Source organism: Silurus meridionalis, chromosome 8 (assembly GCF_014805685.1).
Source record: "Silurus meridionalis isolate SWU-2019-XX chromosome 8, ASM1480568v1, whole genome shotgun sequence".
NCBI classification, from domain to species: Eukaryota; Metazoa; Chordata; class Actinopteri; order Siluriformes; family Siluridae; genus Silurus; species Silurus meridionalis.
The window spans coordinates 19,186,814-19,206,472 of record NC_060891.1 but is presented as its reverse complement, the minus strand read 5'-3'; the positions used below and the strand labels follow the sequence as shown (position 1 = coordinate 19,206,472).

The following is a 19,659-nucleotide window of genomic DNA, read 5'->3' as shown; positions in this document are numbered from 1 at the left end:
AGACATCGAAAGAAAGATGATTTATATTAATTGCTTTCTTTCATCCATACTCTTTTGCTCTCCAAAGTAATTTTTTTTTTTTAAATCGGTGCATGAACTTTAAGGGGATTTTAATAATCAAATGCACAGAAATAAATTATGTAGTTATGGAATAAATAATGTGTATTTTATCTTGCGCAAGAGCTCATAGAATCTACATTTTACGACTGGAAAAGCACACAGCTATCATATGTACAACTATGCTTTTTAATCATTGTAAGTCACAGATCCTTTTTGAACTCGAGTGTAACATACAAACAAAAGCTAAGCTTTGGGCAATATGTAAACTCATTTGAATCTGAAACCTAAAAAAACCCCTCTGAAATGCAATCCATGTACATGTAACATGCACATAAAATATATAGTTCAACATGAGCGGCATAAGGGAAACAGAAGACCATCTGCTCACCTGACACCAGCAGTCTCAGACATGAGCTCTGTAAGTTGTAATAAAATTTAAATTGGATACATGATACTGTGGTTTCTCTACACATTTTTGCACCCCAAAATAAGTATAGCCTGAATAGGTGGCTTAGGTTCCAATTTCAACATTATAAAGGTATAATTATTGCAACCTAATATATAGATATTGTGCATGAGCCATTCAGCAGCACATAATGAAAATGCTTTTTAGATGAGTAATTAATGCTCCATTTGTGGCATTAGGGCCAGAATATAATACTGCACACTACAGTACTATAATACTGTACAACAAAATTGTACTTGTTATAACTCCTGAGTAATGCACCCTAACAGCAAAAGGTTAAAGATAAGGGAATAATCCAGTTCCTGTTAAATGTAGTAGTTGCTAGAAAAAAATGGCATACCCAACAGTATATGATGCACCTTATCATTCCTTGATGCGATGAATACACAGTTTGCTCATAATGCATTATCAAACATCGTAAGCTACTAGAAAATACCTCAAAAGACCTTTTCAAGCAAACTGAAAACTGAGATCATATTTAAATTTTGCTTCCTGGGCTATATAGCATTCTGAATATGAAATACCAGACCATTTTTAGTGATTGTGTTTATGTACCAAGAGGAAATGCTTTTGTTATTGCAACCCAGAAATGAAAGAGTGAATGAAGTAAAACAGTCACTCCATAGAATATTTCTTTTGCACCTCTACTTTTGCATACTACTACAGCGATTTTTAATCACATTATGCCAATATTTTTGCTCTAAATCAAATCAAAAGAGATAGATTACTTGTGCTAACTTTCGTTTATTCGGTTATTTTATCTGATATGTCCTTTGTCTGTCAGCACGCCATCTCTTCTAATCTTTAATGGATTCTATGTGAACATGTGCATCATCAAATTTTGAGTGCTTTAATAAATGCACTAAGGGAATGTGATCTTACTGTTACTTATCCTTATCCACAAAAGCAATATATTACCTGCCAGTGATTGTGCCTTTGAAGTGACCATGAATAGCAGCTTATCACTCAGTAATCCAATGAAAATCTTCAAAAGCATAAAGATATCGACCAAAGAAGCATCAAGTTGCAAATGCTGAATCTTACAACAAAAAAATATAAACCTGTGATCCAAACAATTCTGAAATAGTATTTATACCTTTCTGTATTGCTCATCTATTTATTCAGTGGTGAGCTCAACACACTTGAAAAAAGTTTATTAGTTTCAGGTTTAGGTATACAGATGGAAGACTACGAGTAATATTCATTTTCCTGGCACAAACATAACCGGCAATAAGATGGGATCTACAACAAAGAAAAGCTTCAGCACAACCTTATGAATGGAGCACAACTTTTTTTTTATAATTATGCACAAAAAGAGAAGTGTTAGGGAGAGAGACTTTTCACATAGAAGAAACTCCTCCCAGGCTTGTGCGCTGACCTACTGCTACAGGTCAAGCTTGAATAAACAATATGCTAACAGAAACCAGAACTGGGAAATTACTGAGAAGAATAGAGAAAGACAAAATGGCAGGGGGTGGGGACAATAAGAGTCGCTTTAGTCTCAGAAATGTAGTTGAATAAATGTTAAATAAAAGTGACAACCAAAGAAGGCCATATGGACATGTGGGCCAAAAATAGAATGCTGGGAGAGCCTTTGTTTCAGCATAAAACCCCTGAAGGTCTCCATTGGACTTTGAAATCCTTAAAATCTGATGTCAATTTCTGAAATCTGTTCTCTTCAGGAAAGACACTTTCTTGAAGACTTCAAAGTAAAAGTAACTTTTTGTGGAAAGAGAGAGAGAGAGAGAGAGAGAACAAACTACTGTTTTGCTGGTCAGAAAGGTTGTTTGGATATAAGGAACATGACAAAATCATCTTCTCATGCTACTTTTGTCCTTTTATGAAGCCATTAGACTGTCTGAGGCAGATAAGATCTATATTTTTATATTTACAGCATTTGGCAGAAGCCTTTATCCAGAGTGACTTACAACTGGGTTAAGGGTCTTGCTCTGCATCTTATTGGTACTGGGATTTAAACCTGTGACCTTCTAATCAAAATTCCAACACCTTAGCCTTTTAGCTACCATTTGCATTTTTTTATCTCTAGTGGGGTTCATAAATAATAAAAGCTTTAGTGTATGTGAAACAGCAATTACCTTGTGCCAGCATACTGAACTCCAGAAATAGGGCAATGTGATAGAGCTCCATGGCTTCCTCTGTACGTGTGGGAACAGCACCCTTGCCAGCAGTGTTACTTGTCCCTAGAGATTGTGCCTCACTCAGACTGCCCATTGATGGACTGCCACGCATCACAAGGGCTAAATCTACGACATCGGTGTACATGCAGTGCAGAATAACGCGGGCATATTTCCTTGGAATGATTGACTCGTCCAGGACAATGAGTGTAGGTGTTTGAAGCGTTCTCTCGGTTAGCTCTTCACCAGTCCGGACACGACGCTGCAGAAGGTTGCGGAAGAAAGGAGATCGCGCCGAGAGCACAGCCTTATGGGCTCTTAGGTCCTCTTCTGGGGATGCTGACTGATCACTTTTCACAATGCTAACTCCAGCAATCCCTCCACCGCTAATCCCGCCGACAGCATCACAAGCTTCTATACTTTCAGGCTCAGAACAGAAGCTGAGTACAGAGTCGTAGTAGCACATGGAGTGAAACAGCATCCTCATGTCTTCCTCCAGAGGGTTAGGCATGCCAAACTCCTCACTCAGCTGCCTGAGGACATCCACGTTCCTTAGTCGTGTTTCCGCCTCTCTGTTAGCATCTCCTAGATCACCTGTGTACAAGAAATGTAGCAGGGCAGAGAACAACAAGACATCCATTCCTGCTGTGCCCACATCAAGAAGCACCTCTGGTCCATTGTAGCTTAAATTGGCTGAACCTGTGGATGACAGCAAGCTTTTGAAAAAAGGGCAGCGGGCAGCCAGGATGGCACGATGGGCAGGGAAGCAGGCATCCTGAAAGAGCAGGTCCACATCAGCACAGTGTTTATGCTGAAAAAGTGTAGCCATGCAGGATCGCAGGGTGGCAGCTTCAGGCCGGGCCAGACTTGAAGCCAGGCTCAGTTCTTTGAGGGCAGTTGTGCCCTCATACTCTTCCACAAGAGCATTGACATCACAAACATGCCAACCTGAGAGCAATTCACGCATATGCCGGGCATGGTCGGCTGAGCGACTCGCCCTGCGACGCCGGATAAAGCGGCGCTTAAGTGTGGCCAGGCCAGAGCTCTTCTTCTTCCGCTCTGGAACACGGTCATGGCCGCCATGCTCTAGACTGTACAGCTTTGGCTCCCATGTGTAACTCTGCTGAGAGTATAATGATGTGCCTGACAGGATGAGACAAAGCAATGTTAGAACTCTGTACATCTCATTAGCCTTAAAATGTCATTATGCATGGTTTCATTTTCATCATCAGTCTAATCCGAAACATTTCTTATTTCGATAGTACATCTGTATTCCTCTTAAAGTGATTTTGTATGCATTTTTTTGAGAATGGGGCCATGCAGATAAGTATTAGGATTTCGTACCGATGTACCGATGCCTATGTTTTACATTTTCCAGAGGGCTTAAAACCTAAAAGCCAAGTTTGGTACAAAGGTGAAGTTGAAAGGTATTTGCTCTGCTTTGTGAACAAGTTCCCAACTTGAATTGATGTGATAATACTTGCAACAGTCTGCACTGCAAAATGATCTAAAACATTTACATTAAACACACTATGACCAAGAAGAAAATCAGTCCTTTGAAACAAAGCAGCACCTCATACAGCTTTAATGGGTTCTTATAAAATTTAAGGGTTATACTAGAAAATTTTGCCCTCTAGTTTGCAGTGGTTTGTAGTATTGTACCGGGATGGCAGTCTTTCAACAAAATCAAGATTTCAACTCATTTTTACTGAAACAAACAACGACTTGTCATGTACTATGTCTGTAAGATAGACAGTCAGCGCTTTGCCTGCCATTAATTTCCAGCCTCTTGTCTTGAAACACAAAATTACTAACCATTTAGGGTGAATGAACACATTTTCCTGGAACTAAGCTGACCTGAAAACTCCAGCTACCTCAAAAAAAAAAAAAAAAAAACCTACACAAGCAGCTGAGTAGGCTTCGGCAGCATATTAGCAGTTTCTTCTCTTAATGGTTTTGGTGACACTCTGTTAATCACAGTCTCCAGCTCCATTTCATTGGTAATTGAACTGCACTTTCCACAGTAAGGAATTAAAAATCATTACAGAAATGCCACCAAACTTCACAGGGTAAGGTTAATCATCAAGAAAAAGCCATAGGCTCCACTATCCTTTACATAAACTGGCAAGTGCTGAACCAAATCCATTTAGTTTCTTTACTACATTTAGAGCGGTAATCAAAGCTGCCTCAAAACACTCCATCTAAAGTTTAATCAGTGAGTGAGTTTCTGTTGAAGCCTTAAATGTTTAGAAAATGCCTTTTCATGGTCAAAAGAAATATATAATTTTGTGCAATCTGACATTCACTGATGAATACTTCAATGAAAATGGATTATATATGCAGTTCCAGAAAGTGTTTACCAGCTTGATTATTTAAATACCCACCAATGAAGGTCTGCTGAGCCTGTGTGTTTCCACCAAAGCGTGGAGAACACGAGTGTGGGTAGCTGGAAACATTGGCTCCCATCTTTTCCTTCCTCTTCCTTGTCACTTCACTTGTCTCCTCATCATTACAGCCCAGCGGGGAGCTCGCTTCCTCAGCTGCCTTCTCTAGAAGTTAGTGCCTGGACTGGAGTTGCAGTCGAAGTGAAGCACAAAACAGCCATGCCTAGTATAGACAAAGGGTGGGGACAACCAAGAGTCATGATACTAAACTAATCACTGAAAGCAGCTTTAATCTGATCACAAAGACAATTCAAGATAAGGATTTTGATTTCAAAGTACACTGTATCAATGAGATATGAAGGGGTCAGAATCAATTGTATGTGATTTAAAGAGTTTAATATTTGGACCTTAATCAATGCAAAAAAAACATCTTATAACAGGATTTCCCAAACTAGTAGTCATGAACCAACAATGGGTCGCTTGGTTTCAGATGTCCTGAAAGGGAAAAATAATTTCCTTTTCATTTAAAGTGAATATCTTATCTTTTTCACCAAACAGTTTCAGTTCTGGAGTTTGAAGAAAGTTTGAGTCATTCAGCTCATCTCCTTTTTTCCACAGCTATATCAACAATATTTATGGTTTTGAAATTGTATGTCTGTCAGATGTCCAAATACTTTTGGCCATATAGTGTATATCTTGAGGGAGAAATTTCAGTTGAGTGACACAAACATCTCCATTCAGCCTTGTGCATTTTTAAAAATAGGACACAAATATTTAAATCACTATTTATTGTACGGCTTCACTACTTCATGAGATTCAAGTTTGGCATGTGGCTCCACTCTAGCACAGACTTTTCATTTTCACAAACAAGCTTCTTTAGATCCTGGTAAAAACGGTTGAGCTGTTTCTTGTGGTGAAGAATGTTTTGTCTATCTGGACCCCTGGTATGTCTGAAAAACTGCTCAAATGCATGGCTACGTGACCTGGTGGAGGTGAAACTATGCTGAAATAAAAGCCTATGATCTGCTTATCTAACCAAAATCATTTTAACAGTAAAAAAAACCTCACACAGTAGAGTTCATGTCTCAGTGAGGGAAACTTGTAAGAGATGTGATGAGTTAGAAAGATTTCAGTCACAGTATCAGGTTTTATCAGAAGTTGCATTTGGGTCTTTCCAGTTTAAGATCACTGATCTGTAACAAGACAGAATCTAGCTATGAAATTAAAACTAATATTAGCAGTGAGAAAAACTGTATTAAAAAGATTCCACTCAGTTTCATTTTTACAGTACACTTAAAAAAAAAAAAAAAAAAAACCCTGTTAAATGTTATTTATAAGTTGTTATAAGTGCATAAAGCAAACTCTTTCAAATGATAGTGGTAGCATCAAACATTGTACATACAAAAACCACCGCACCATGAAAATACACCGGATAAGGGGTGGGTGAATAATATTATATATAATATATAATATATATAATTTGCAAACATTGCTTTGGCACATGGCATCAATCATGATAAATAAAATCGTTTAAACGTATTGATAGACACCAAGAAATGTGTCTGTACACACATACATATACATGTGTGTAATATATATATTTCCAATCTTTAGATCTTGTGTCTGTGTGTCTGTATGTAGACCATGGCATACATATCAATTATGTGCATCAATTTTCAAAAGTTAATGTCACAATATCAGTATTATTACGGCTTCTCATCCAGTCCTACAACCAGCACACAATCCGAGTAATGTGTTCAAAGCAGGTTCTTGGCCATTATAAACAAGTCAATACTTTTTATTTGAGCTAAACAAAGAAACACGTTCAGGCTCAACATGAACAGCAGGGGTTCATTCTCAGGCCGTGCATCCCCAATAGAGTTACTACAACAGTGTTGATTACTTTAGGTTGAAGTTTAGTTTCCGCATAAATGTTTTAAAGCTACAGGTACACACTATTTTCCTCTCCTAATACAATTAAATATCCTTTCCAGAGCTGTGCTGAATTTTATAAGCTGTGGTTACATTTGCTGTCATTACATTACTGACATCTGTGGTTCCCAATAGTGCCCCTGGGGATTGTTTAAAAAAAGAAGACATATGTATTCATCTGTATGTATGACTGTTTAAGATTTCAAAATCAATAGGAAAGGTGGAGCTAGAGAAGTGCAAAATATAATGCAGTATTGCCAACACTGGATTTTTCCCGCATGTGATTAATAAGGGGTTAACGAGTAGGGAAATACTGTGCTGATACACACTGTCTAATGTGCAAGTGAGAGGAAGTGAACGATTTTATTTCAGCGAGTCATTATTTAAATGGCAGTTTTTGCTAGCCTATGGGACTTCTAATACCCTCCAAGCTGATTTGTTCTGACACCGACTCTGCCTGCACTGTCGGGAGAAGAACAGTAATATGTCTTTACTAGAAACAGCAATTAGGCTCTATAACACGTCATCCTGCTGTCAGGGAAGCAGTGACCTCCTACTGTCTGAGCAATACTGAATCATTCTGAACTGATTATTGCTCCCTGATTTAGAGCATTATTCTGACTAGCATCACTTAATCACTAATCGTACAGATAATTTCAAAATCTTAAAATGTTTGCATGCTGTGAATATTTAAGTGACAGTAAATATTCACAGTTTTTTTAAAAGCCAGATACTTCAGTCCTGCTGCTCCAAAAAAAAAAAAAAAAAAAAAAAATCTCCACCACTCCTTTTTGCAGTGTGTAAAATGCCAGACTTCCAAACACTTATTTCCTTATGCTCAAGTTTACTGCAAATCTATAGCTATTAACATTAAGAATGCTAACAGTTTGACCTCTAGAGCATTTCCTGGAAGTGGTCTATGAGAAATGAACCAAATACTCTGACTAAATTGCATCCAGCCTATAACTTTAACACAAAGCATTTTTTAACCCACAATGGTAAATTCATTTCATTGTTCAGCACTTAATCATGGCCAAGAAGGATCTTGACATTTCTCTCCAGCCATGTGCTGTTCTCAACATTCCATGTACCTCAAAGGTCATTCATGAAATTCTCCTGATAAAATTTGTATACAAAAAAAAAATTATTATATATATATATAAAATGTCTGCTTCTTGCATACACTAAAAAATATTGTAATCTTTCGTTTAGCCATGGTTTAGTTAATAGGTTGCATGTAGCTGATTCTGGTAATCTTAGTTGGCTTGCGATTAATAGCTAACCAATTCAAAATCAAATAAATTATTATTTACATATCATTCACAGCACTTTACTCCACCATTTTGTTATGTTATTGAGCTCAAGTACATCCTGTTACCACTGATCACCCTTGAGATGTTTCTACAACTTGATTGGAGTCCACCTGTGGTAAATTTAATTGATTGGACATGATTTGGAAAGGCACACACCTGTCTATGGTCTCACAATTAACAGTGCATGTCAGAGCACAAACCAAGCCATGAAGTCCAAGGAACTGTGTGTAGACCTTCTTAGAACCTTATCATCACTCTGAAAGAGCTCCAGCTTTTCTCTGTCGAGAGAGGAGATCCTTCCAGAAAAACAACCATCTCTACAGCACTCTGAATGGTAGAGTGGCCAGATGAAAGCCAATCATCAGTAAAAAGGCACATGACAGCCCACTTGGAGTTTGCCAAAAGGCACCTGAAGGACTCCTCCAAGGAGACCATGAGAAACAAAAATTAAACTATTTGGAATGTGACAAGCATAATGTGTGGAGAAAACCAGGCAAACACCAACCCTACAGTGAAGCATGGTGGTGGCAGCATCATGCTGTGGGGATGTTTTTCAACTGCAGGAACTGGGAGTTTAGTCAGGCTCAAGGGAAAGATGAATGCAGAAATGTACAGAGACGTCATTTATAAAAACCTGCTTCAGAGCGCTCTGGACCTCAGACTGGGTGACTGTTTATCTCCCAACAGGACAATGACCCTAAGCACACGAGACAAGATAAAGGAGTGGCTACAGGACGACTCTGTAGATGCGTTTGAGTGGCCCAGCCTGAAGCCAGACTTGAACCTGACTTAACATCTCTGGAGAGATTTGAAGATGTCTGTGCACAGATGCTCCCTGTCCAACCTGATGGATCTTGAGAAGTTCTGCAAAAAGAATTGAAGAAACTGCCCAAATATAGGTGCCCAGCTTGTAGCATCATACTCAAAAAAAGACTTGAGTCTGTAATTTTGTGCCAAAGGTGCGTCAACAAAGTATTGAGCAAAGGCTGTAAATGCTTATGTACGTGATTTTCTTCATTTTTTATACATTTGCAAAGATTTCAAGCAAACTTCTTTCACATTGTCATTATGGAGTATTGTTTGTAGAATTTTGAGGAAGATAATTAAATCCATTCTGAAATAAAGCTCCAACATGAAACGTGGGAAAAAGCGCTGTGAATACTTTCCAGATGAACAGTCTATTTTTTATTTAAGCAAAAACCTCAACCATAATAAATATTAATCAATTTCAACCACCATCTACAACAAGATATTACAACTATTCCCCTGAATAAACAAAGTGCAACACTTGTGGCTGTGTTCGTTTATTTGTCATGCAGCATTAAACAGGAACATTTAACCGTTGGATTATAGTTGTTGGAACAAGAGCCGTTTTTTCTATAAGTAACTGTTCTCAGCTGATGCTTGATTTTTGGTCATTAGTATTTAAGAGAAATGAAGTCATGAATGCAGTAAGCAATTAAGACTGAATAAACAAACAAGCAACAAAACAAGAAAAAAAGTGACTGAAATTATTTAATGGTTTTGAGAAAAGCAGTAATTAGAACAAGAACTGTGCAGGTAATTGGATTCCAATCATACTCATTTCATAACCAGGTAAAACAAAGCACATGATTATTACTCAGCAGTGTTCAGGTAGGTTTTGTGTCTGGGTTACTCGTTTTATTAATTCATGCTGTGAGCAAAAGAATAATAGTAAAGTCCCTATTGAGGTTCGCAGGACTAAAGTTTCTTTGTTATGCACATTTAAAATGTGTGTGCTTCACAGAGGTGCAACACGTTCTCCACTCCTCCTGTAACCAGAGTGCAATATTTTTGTTTCAAATCCTGTTGTCATTCATCCACACCTCAACCCTGGTCTGATCTGTCTGAAAACTTACCAGGCTCATTAATTATTAGGCACAGATGACTGATGATCCTTTCAGATTCAGGCACAAACAGGTGGATATGCTACAAAAATAAAAAGACCATACCAGGCACAAATAACGTTGTTATATATAAATAGGATTTGTGATGTGGGGGAAAGAACAGTGCAGTTCATAGATAAAACATTCAACCACAACAGAGCGAGCTTTGTTGAAGGTAAAGACACAATGTGCCTCGTAAAAAAACCTTTATCAGGGGAGGAGAAGAACGGGCTACAGTTATACTCTCCCAGAAATTCTTTTCTCTCGGTTTGCAGTAATGCGTTTAACTACCTGACTAGCTGGCCATATGTTACCACATTATGGTAGCGACCATTTTTATTCTTTTCAATTAGGTTTCCAGGCAACCAAAACACGAGACTGGACAGACAATAAAGCTTCTACTGGCCCAGTAGGCTAGCTAATTATTTATGATTTGTCCACCATTGACTATGTTAGACAGATTTACTACATCTTTTTGAGCTTTATGTGCACATTTCATTATTTCATCCCAGATGTTTTAAATGAATTTAAAAATCTAGAACATATAAAAGCATGTGTTCATGAGTATAACAAGGGCATCAGTAAGTAAGAAGAAAACGAGACCAGTTGTTCCTGCCAACTCGGATTATTCCTTATATTCATACAACACTGCAAAACAGTCAATAAGCCAATATTAACCAAGCATACAGATACAACACACTTACACAGAGACACACCGACACACTTTCAATTGTGCAGGTGCTGAGTTTTCTTGGGATCTGTTTTAGCTCAGACTACTATTTATATCAGTTTCACATTCTCGTGTAGGCTAATGAGCATTTGTGTGTGCATGTGTGTGTACTGTGATGAATCTTCTCAGTTGCACAGCCAGTCAATTGCTCAGCAGAGTGAAACGCAAGCTTTTACCCAGCGCTCAATCTGTACTCAGGATTAATCCACCACCGAAATCACACACTCCCTGCTCAAAACCTGGCATTATATTTAACATACTACAACAAATGAAAACGCAAGTACACAAGAACAAAAAAAAGGCTCCATTAAAATAAAAAAAAGGACAAGTCTAACACTCCAAAGTTATTTGTCAAAGAAAACAAATGCATTCAGTGATTACGGCTACGGTAACCTAAATTCAGGTTAAAAGTGTGTGTGTGTGTGGGGGTGATGGGGCACTAAGGCTGGGCAATGTGACACTAATGAGAGGGGACAGAACCAGGCTACAGGCAACTGCCTTAGCCTCTTCTGGGAGTGACCCCATGGACCATCACCAACCCCCCAAGCTAACCTCTTTCTCCAATAAAATCAACACTGAAACATTTGAAAACAGATGAAGAACAATGGATTAAGCCAATTCTGAATGGGGAAAGATTTTTTTTTTCTATCTTGAAGGTTAAAGAAAACCCCTTATCATTATGGTTAACAAAAATGACCTACACTGAAGAAGAAAAAAACCCATAAAAAATAAAAATCGCATGCATTCTCTCATTCGTAGTGCACATGACTGCTTTGATTACATGTGATAAGGATTTTTGACTCCACATTAACTCAATAAGTACTTTAGTATGTAACACTTCCTAAGAGGAAAAAAAATAAAAATTAAATAAAACAAAACAAGTTACCACTAGTATGAAACAGCTTCAAACTAACCAATCACTCACTTTTACACATTGGTACAACAAACCTAAAGCCTCAATTGTTTAAAATATGCAACTTGATGCAATGTGGGACTGAGATTTACTAACTTGCGATAAGAAGCATTGAGCTTTCAATCATTTAACAGCTTACCTAAGCCTGAGGCTCATGATTCAAAGCACTGATATGGGGAAAAAACCCACAGGTGTTTGAAAAACTTTCCGTCAGGCATGCAAAAAAAAAATAAAAATACTCTGCTACTGTGCGCTTGTTCCTTTTTCAAGTACCTGTAGTCAACAACTCGTGACCATAACCCCATCAACCCAGGTGGCCTGGTAGCATTTTCCATCACACAAAAAATTGTTCATAACTTGTTCTTATAGTGAACAACATAAGAACAAAAAAAATATAAATAAACAGTGGCAATATAATACTTCATTTGAGATGACAATTGTTCAGAGTATCGACAGCTCGCTATGGAGAATCAGAAATTCCGATACTGTTCTCCACTGAGCTTTAAGTATAGATTTTGTTTTTGATTGAGGCAAAGAACTATCAGTAATACAGTTTAAAGGTAGATAGTGAGCTCCATGCAGCCACTTTACAACTGCAACCTGCCACCCGAGAGCCTCATTGTACACGTAACCAGTCTCATCTGAATGAGCAAATAGAGCACTAAATTATTAATAAGTTGTGGTGCTAATACTTTCATCAAGAATGGTGGGCAGTTTATACTTACTTACAGTGCATTCATATATGAAAGTCTCCATTTTATTTAGTCATAGAGATGGTCAGCAAAGAAAAATGATTAAAAAAAAGCCATTTATCTTTGCATCTTCATGAGATTATATAGCAAATCATTGGATATTGCACCAAGTAGAACACAAATTCAGCCAAGTTCTGAATAAGACCATCTTTTTTTTTAAATCATTTCTTTTTTTTTTATAAATCAAATGACCCTGGGCTGATTGTGTTGATCTGCACTTGAAGGTGGCTGCAGTCCTCAATGCCCAATTGGACAGAACATAAGACGTTCTACTGCTCTGGAACACATCACACTCACATTCCTGCAGTGCTACAGCTCTGTACTATGGCCCAGTCTGTGCCTTGTGGGTCTGCATAGCCATTCATCTCAGCCGTAAATAAATAAATAAATAAATAAATAAATAAATAAATAAGTAAAGTAAGTGTTGCTCACAGCCCAAAATAGACAGCATGTTTGGTTCACGTCCTACAGGTGGCTGAAATGCTCTCTCTGAATTTAAAAACATACTCAAGTTCACTTTTGAACTGAACGGAGCCCAATTTGTTTAGACACTTGTTTTGGTCCGTACCAGAGTGCGATCACTCTGTTCTCACCTGCGCTAAAAGGAGATTAGGGAGCAGGATTCAATTCACAAAGAATAAATGCATATGTGCGTATGACAAAGCACTCCAACGTTGTTCCGAGGCAGCAGGACCTGATTGGCACTCAATAGAAATCTACATGCCCTACTTTCAAGAGTCCTGTTAAAACAAATTCAGGAAGCAGGAATGAGCTTTTCTTGTTCCGTGCCAATCTGTGTGAGCATGCCACTGCTAGGTTATGTGCCAGAGCTGCTGAGACAAGCCAACAAGTTAAAGGAAGCGTCAGAGCATGCACACAAACAGCTGGTTAAAAAATAAAATAAAAAAAGATTTATCAGTGGCTCTGCTAGACCTGTATAGCAGATGTAGGCCTCGGAGGTGTGCTTTACACCAAACACACACATGCTAGTGCACACATGCTAGCATCAACCACTGCATCTGCCAACAGATGGTAGAAGTACACACCCTGGTCTTGCTTCATCCCAAACCAAATGAGTTACTGAAAGTTGAAAAATACCACAGTGAATAGATTTTCATTCACTCCGGCAGTATTTAAAACTAACAATCAGTGCAAAGAGCTTAATTGAAAAACCTAATTCAGTAAATATGCCCAATAATGATGACGCTAGCGATTCTATTTCTTTATATTTAAATCAAAACCTCGGAGTTCATTTACATTTTTAAAAAGAGATTATTCAATTACTGATGAATAAGCGCTATAATGAAAAATACAAAATCTATAAAATGCCTACTTGAAGTTTTTCTTGCCATGTCAGTATCCCCCAACCCCCCCGCCCCCCTCCTCAGTAGAGACTGCTGACTTGACAGTTTTCAAATTTTGCTGCTGCACATGCCACCTAATAGGTAACAGGCAGCTATAGGATTCCCTCAGGCTAAAACGCAACATACAACGTCAACACTTCTCAGTCAGAAAGAAAGGCTAAACAATGGTGGCCTGTGTGGACTGCACGCATATTCAGCCCACACAGGGTCAGGTGGCGGAAACTACACAAACCACACACTGTTAAAATCTACTGGGGACAAAAGCATGATGGATAACGGATTTAAAAGGCAGAAAAACGGTTCGTGTCGCACGATTTGAGTACGTGTTTAATAGGCAAAAAAGGTTACAAATTTTACATAAATAAATAAATAACCTCACAACTAATAAGTTCAGTAAATGTGTGAGCCTGAGGGTACAATGATAAAATGAAAAGGCACTGATAACTTGAACTGCTAGTTTAAAGCAAAAGTAAATAACCTTGTTCTAGAACCTTCAAGCACTATCAAGAATTCTAGATAAATCAACAATTTATGCGTGTGGAAGAAAAGCTCATGCTCTCTCTCTTTCTTTTTAACCACAGAGTTACAACAAAGGCACTGCAGCACAAAAACTATTACATTTAATAGATCATTCAGGGAGAACAGAACAATTTCCACCGCTAGCTCCTAAAAACAAAAGAGCAAGAATTCATCTCACTCACCTTCATCATAGAATAATGAAAAATCCAACAAAGTAACAGAAACAGCAACATCGTAGACAAAGGAAGACATTTCCAGAACACACAACTGCTTTCCAAGCTGACCTGCATGACTGTTGATTGTGGATGCTAGTATTCGCAGGAGCGTGGACGTTTTCGAAGAACAGACTGAAAAACAAAAGCGCTGCTGCATCTCAGTAGAAGGTAGACGAACAGCATTGTGGGTGATGTAGGAAAAATATTAAGCAAAACTAAACTAAAAATAAAAATAATCTCGGAATGTGTTAAAAAATAAATAAATAATAATAAAAAAAAAAAATCACGTCATTCAGAATGGATTTTACATTTTAAATTATTGTACGAGTCCATTTTTATTCACAGCTGAGAAATAACCCAAAAAACATCATTTAGAGTTTCTAAGATCCCGATATTATGACGTGGTCGCGCATCGTTTACATCACCGAGACACGTTTTTGCACACGAGTTTCTTTTTAAGTTTGAAACATGGTGAATCGGAATGTTGCTCGAACTGCTCCGACCAATGAATACGATTTACAATTATACAAAACAACCGTAAAAAGAAGTGATTTAAAGGAGAGAAATTAACAAGATTATTATTAGTATTTTCCTTTACCTTCATAATGATGCATTTTGTTACAGTCATAAGCACAACCACAGTTTCAAATACACCAATGGTCAGATGTTTTATGATCTATGAGACGGCCAATGAGATTTTTCTTTGAAATGCTACATTTAGTTTGTGCATTTTAGGAATTTCCCTCTAGGATTAATTAAAAAAAAACAAACAAACAAAAAAAAAAAAACTATCCATCTATCTATATTGATTTTTTTATTAGCCTTAATAAAAAATCTTGAATTTCTAATATCATAAAAACATGAATTTGTGAACCAACCCTGAATGAAGGTAAAAAGGTCTCCCCAAGGAAGAAGAAATGCAAGAGTAGAGATAATTAATGGGTCAGAAATCCAACGCTCAAATTATGTTGAAAGCCGTCATTTGAAAGACTTTCATCGCCCTACATGAACGCAAGGCAGGACAACAGTGTACACATCTTAACTGAAATAATAATAAGACACCTACAATAGTAAGTTCCCACAGAGTGAAACTGGAGGACGATTCCTGCACAGAGGGCGTTCGTTTTAAAAGCACAAAAAAAGAGCATTGAAGCTATTGTGACATTTTGTTAGATGAGCTCTTGAAGCCTTAAGCGTTGGATTCAACAATCAAGTAAATTTCAAGAGCCAAGCTCGCCCAAAAGGCGCTGGAAGATCATACTTCATTCACCACTCGCCTGTGAAAACAGGGCAGTTCCTGTAGAGTCTGCATAGTGTGTGTGTGGAGAGAGGTATACAAATCCCCACCACTCAAACCTTCAGCAGAAGTAATCAGGGGTACGCATGAAGAGCCATCAATATGCGTTTGGCCAACTCCCATGAGGTTCTAAGGTGGCACCGAATCAGTCACCTCTATTTTTATGCTCTTGATCTCTCCATAGGATCACAGCAGCTGCATTACTTTCCATTCTGGGACATTGGGAATGAAATCTGGTTGCTCTTGATTCATGGCAGTGCACTGCAACATTCCCAGAAACCAAAAAAACATCCCTCTGTGATCTGTGTGCTCCAGGTTCCAGCACACACACACACACACACACACACACACACACACACACACAGGGCTGAACCTACCTGCTTGGCTACCTGTGTGTGGATGCTGCACGCAGTGTAATGCTTTTGTACACCTTGGAGTCTCTCATTAGATGTCAAATGAACGGACAAAAGATCTTGAATAGGCGATATAATGAGCTGTTAGAGGATTAGCGCACACACACACACACACACACACACACACACACAGCATGCTGGATCTCCAGAGAATAGAGGACAGTAGATGGGATGGCTTTGTCTGCACGAGCCGCTCTGTACACCGCGAGCTCGTGTTACATGCCGGAGCAAAAGCCTTTTCTTTCTAATAGAACCGATTAATTCGGATTCGTTCAAGTGCAAAGGATTCGGATGAAACCCGGAGAAAAAGAAACAGATGACAGTGTGCAGATATCTGCGTGCAACAAAGTCGCCGATCAAGCGATTTTCTCAGGGAGTCCGGGCTTTTAAGCTCTCTCACACACACACACACACACACACACACAGAGACAGAGACAGAGAGAGAGAGAGAGAGAGAGAGAGAGAAATGCAAAGGGAAAAATGAGTTCAAAGTTGAGGATAAACCTTTACCTTTTCATCGCTGAATCATATTCCTTCGACCTGAACGGTGTGTGGAGCTGCAACCCCCTCTCTTTATCTCTCTCTCTATCTCTCTATCCTGATCTTTATTAAGTTCAGAGATTCCTGTTCACTAACACACATATCCAAACACACTTTACGGCCCGGATCTGGATCTAAAAATATTCCCACGGCTACTTAAAACCTCACTTTTGGTCCATGCTCGCCTATCCAAAGTAAACACGTTGATACAGAAGTGTTTTTTTTCCTTTTTTAAAAGGAAAACCTTCCTCCTCTTCCTGCTCCTACTCCTACTGCTGCTGCTGCTGCCCGGATCAGCTCCGTGTTATTGTGGCCTGCGGTGGCGAATGACGTTACTGAGCTGCGTTTCAGCGACTCTACCGATCTCTCAATGGAAGTCTGCGTTATATGTATTTTGTCGCCACTCAGCGGTGAACAGAAGTAATGCACGGTCCCTCACGCCCCATTGACAAAAATGAAAAGTTCCAAATCTAGAATGGTTTCCGTAGTGAACATGTAGTGCACTAGAAAGCGTGTGGATACTATTATTGTACACCCTTTATGGGGCATTTGTGTAGGGAATAGTGAGTGAATTGGGATTTAAAGAAAATAAAACACATGACAAAAGTGCTATACACCCCCCACCCCCCCAACAACCTTAAGTCTTACCCAACCTCTCTCTCTCTCCCCCCTCCCCCTAATCTTTTTTTAAAGATTTGAAAGAAAATATTCATAGCTATGAAATTAATCTGGACAGTTTTTGATTTTCCAACTTATCTAAAAGTTTTAATAAATAAAACCATAACACACGATAAAACCATAACACCTGTGGTGGCAAATGTTTACATTAGGCTTACATTAAAATGATTTTTTAACTGATTCATTTTTCTCATTTCAAATTTCTCAAATTTTTTTTTGTAACCTTAATTATATTTTTTAAACCATTTTTATATATAACATCGTATATTTAAAACCAATTTTAATATGAAATTGTATATTTAAAACCATCAATAAATCAAATTTCAATAACAAGAGATAAAATCTTTCTCCAAATTCATCATCAGTATAATTTATTATCATTTATTATAATTTTTTATTTATTATGTGAACACAACAGAATACGCAAATTCGACTGTATATTATGATGTTGGTCTAAGCAGCATTTTGTAGTTAATTTCTTGCATTCATTTCCTACACTAACAACAGGATTTTCAAAAGTATATGTTTTTTAAAATAAATTTTATTTTTCCATATCCAATATTTTTAAAAATTTAATATGAATATATGGGAAATTAATTGATAATATGATAAAATGATAACCTTTCCTTTTGGAAGAGCAGCATAACGTAGGGTAAAATATGAATCAATTAATTATAGATTTAAAATTACAGACATGCAAAAATATATTTGAAATATGCTATATAATATATAATATTACATAGAATTACACATATATTTAACTATAATTAGATACGGTAAGTAACACTAATAAAAATCTGCATACTGAGTAAAGTATATATAATTAAAATGAAATCCATTAAGTAACACACTAATAAAAATCTGCACACCAATTAGTAAGCATAAGTATCGTTCCAAGAGGGCAGAGATAGATTATATTAATGTGTAATACTTTACTGGAAAACCCTTCTGATACCAATTAAACCTTTGTCCCAGTAGTATGCCTGAATTCACCATAACTGTAAGAAGAGAAGTTGCAATAATACAGTTAGTCGGATGAGGGCGACACCAGGTTGCGTTCTCATTTGCTTCAAACTAAGAAAATGAAAACGTGTAAATAACTAAAGTAATATATTTTCAGTTCAGTTCAGTTTCTATATGTTCAGATTTTCTTTCTCTTTAATAAATGATTATTTTAAAATAAAATAATGATTAACACAGTGTTGTTCCCAGTTGGACTCAGCCAGACATGCCAAAACAAGGGGTCTCAAGCCAAATTTTGCTCGTGATGACCTTTGATTTGACCCACCATGCCATTTATGAGAAGAGCAAAAAAAAAGGGAGAAAATGCCACTGACACAAATCTTAATTTCTCTCTTAATATTTAACACGTCAAAAGTTTAGTTTTTGTAGTTGTGCAACAAAAACTTTGGCAGTAACTCCTAGAAGCAAAATAACCTACACTTTGTCAGCAAGTCAGTTGCAGCCCAATTTGTAAAACATTTTGTATAACAAGGAGCAGTTACATGCCTCTGAGAGGTCACTGATAGTCAGTGGTGGACAGTAAGTTAGTAAATGTAAAAATGTTAAAAGTCAAATATCGTACTTTTAACTCAACTTCATTTTGTGAAATCAGTTGTTCCTTTTTATTTATTATTGGATAAACACGTAACTGGTCAAGCACGCAGCGAGCCACCAATCAGGGTAGAGCGCATGCTCTGTTTTAAACTAGTTTTTAGTGGTGGTATCTACGCATCACCAACATGCAGTTCAGCATCAGATCAACAGCAAGCAATACATTTTAAGAGTAATAAATGATGGAAGAACCTCCTTACTCTAACTTGCCACAACATCTGTGGCCTTATTTGCACGATTTTTTGTAGTAGTTAAAAAGACGGTTTTGGGCTCTTGATACTTTTAAAAGATATCAATGTGTTTGACTTATTAATATCATTCTATTAACAGATTGGTCTTCTAAGAGTAACATTAGAGTTTTTTCCACATAAACTGAGTTGATTAAGGAAGAGTCTTGTGACAAAAATTATAATTGGTACATTATAGC

General features: G+C 37.6%; 1 protein-coding gene across 2 annotated transcripts in view; it reads right to left on the bottom strand.

Moving 5' to 3' along the window:
• LOC124389930 (BTB/POZ domain-containing protein 7-like) overlaps positions 1-17,295 on the bottom strand; it is a 30,710-nt gene extending 13,415 nt beyond the window's left edge. Inside the window, exons 1-3 of one of the 2 annotated variants that reach the window (XM_046855536.1) lie at positions 16,911-17,295; positions 5,046-5,268; positions 2,623-3,804 (exon numbers count right to left, since the gene is read on the bottom strand). In XM_046855536.1, the coding sequence (XP_046711492.1) occupies positions 2,623-3,804; positions 5,046-5,127 (1,264 nt within the window). In that variant the 5' untranslated portion in view covers positions 5,128-5,268; positions 16,911-17,295. Of the gene's footprint in view, positions 1-2,622; positions 3,805-5,045; positions 5,269-16,364; positions 16,506-16,910 lie in introns of those variants that run through there. The other variant, XM_046855537.1, reaches the window with a different exon arrangement.
• Positions 17,296-19,659: the final 2,364 nt, after the last annotated feature.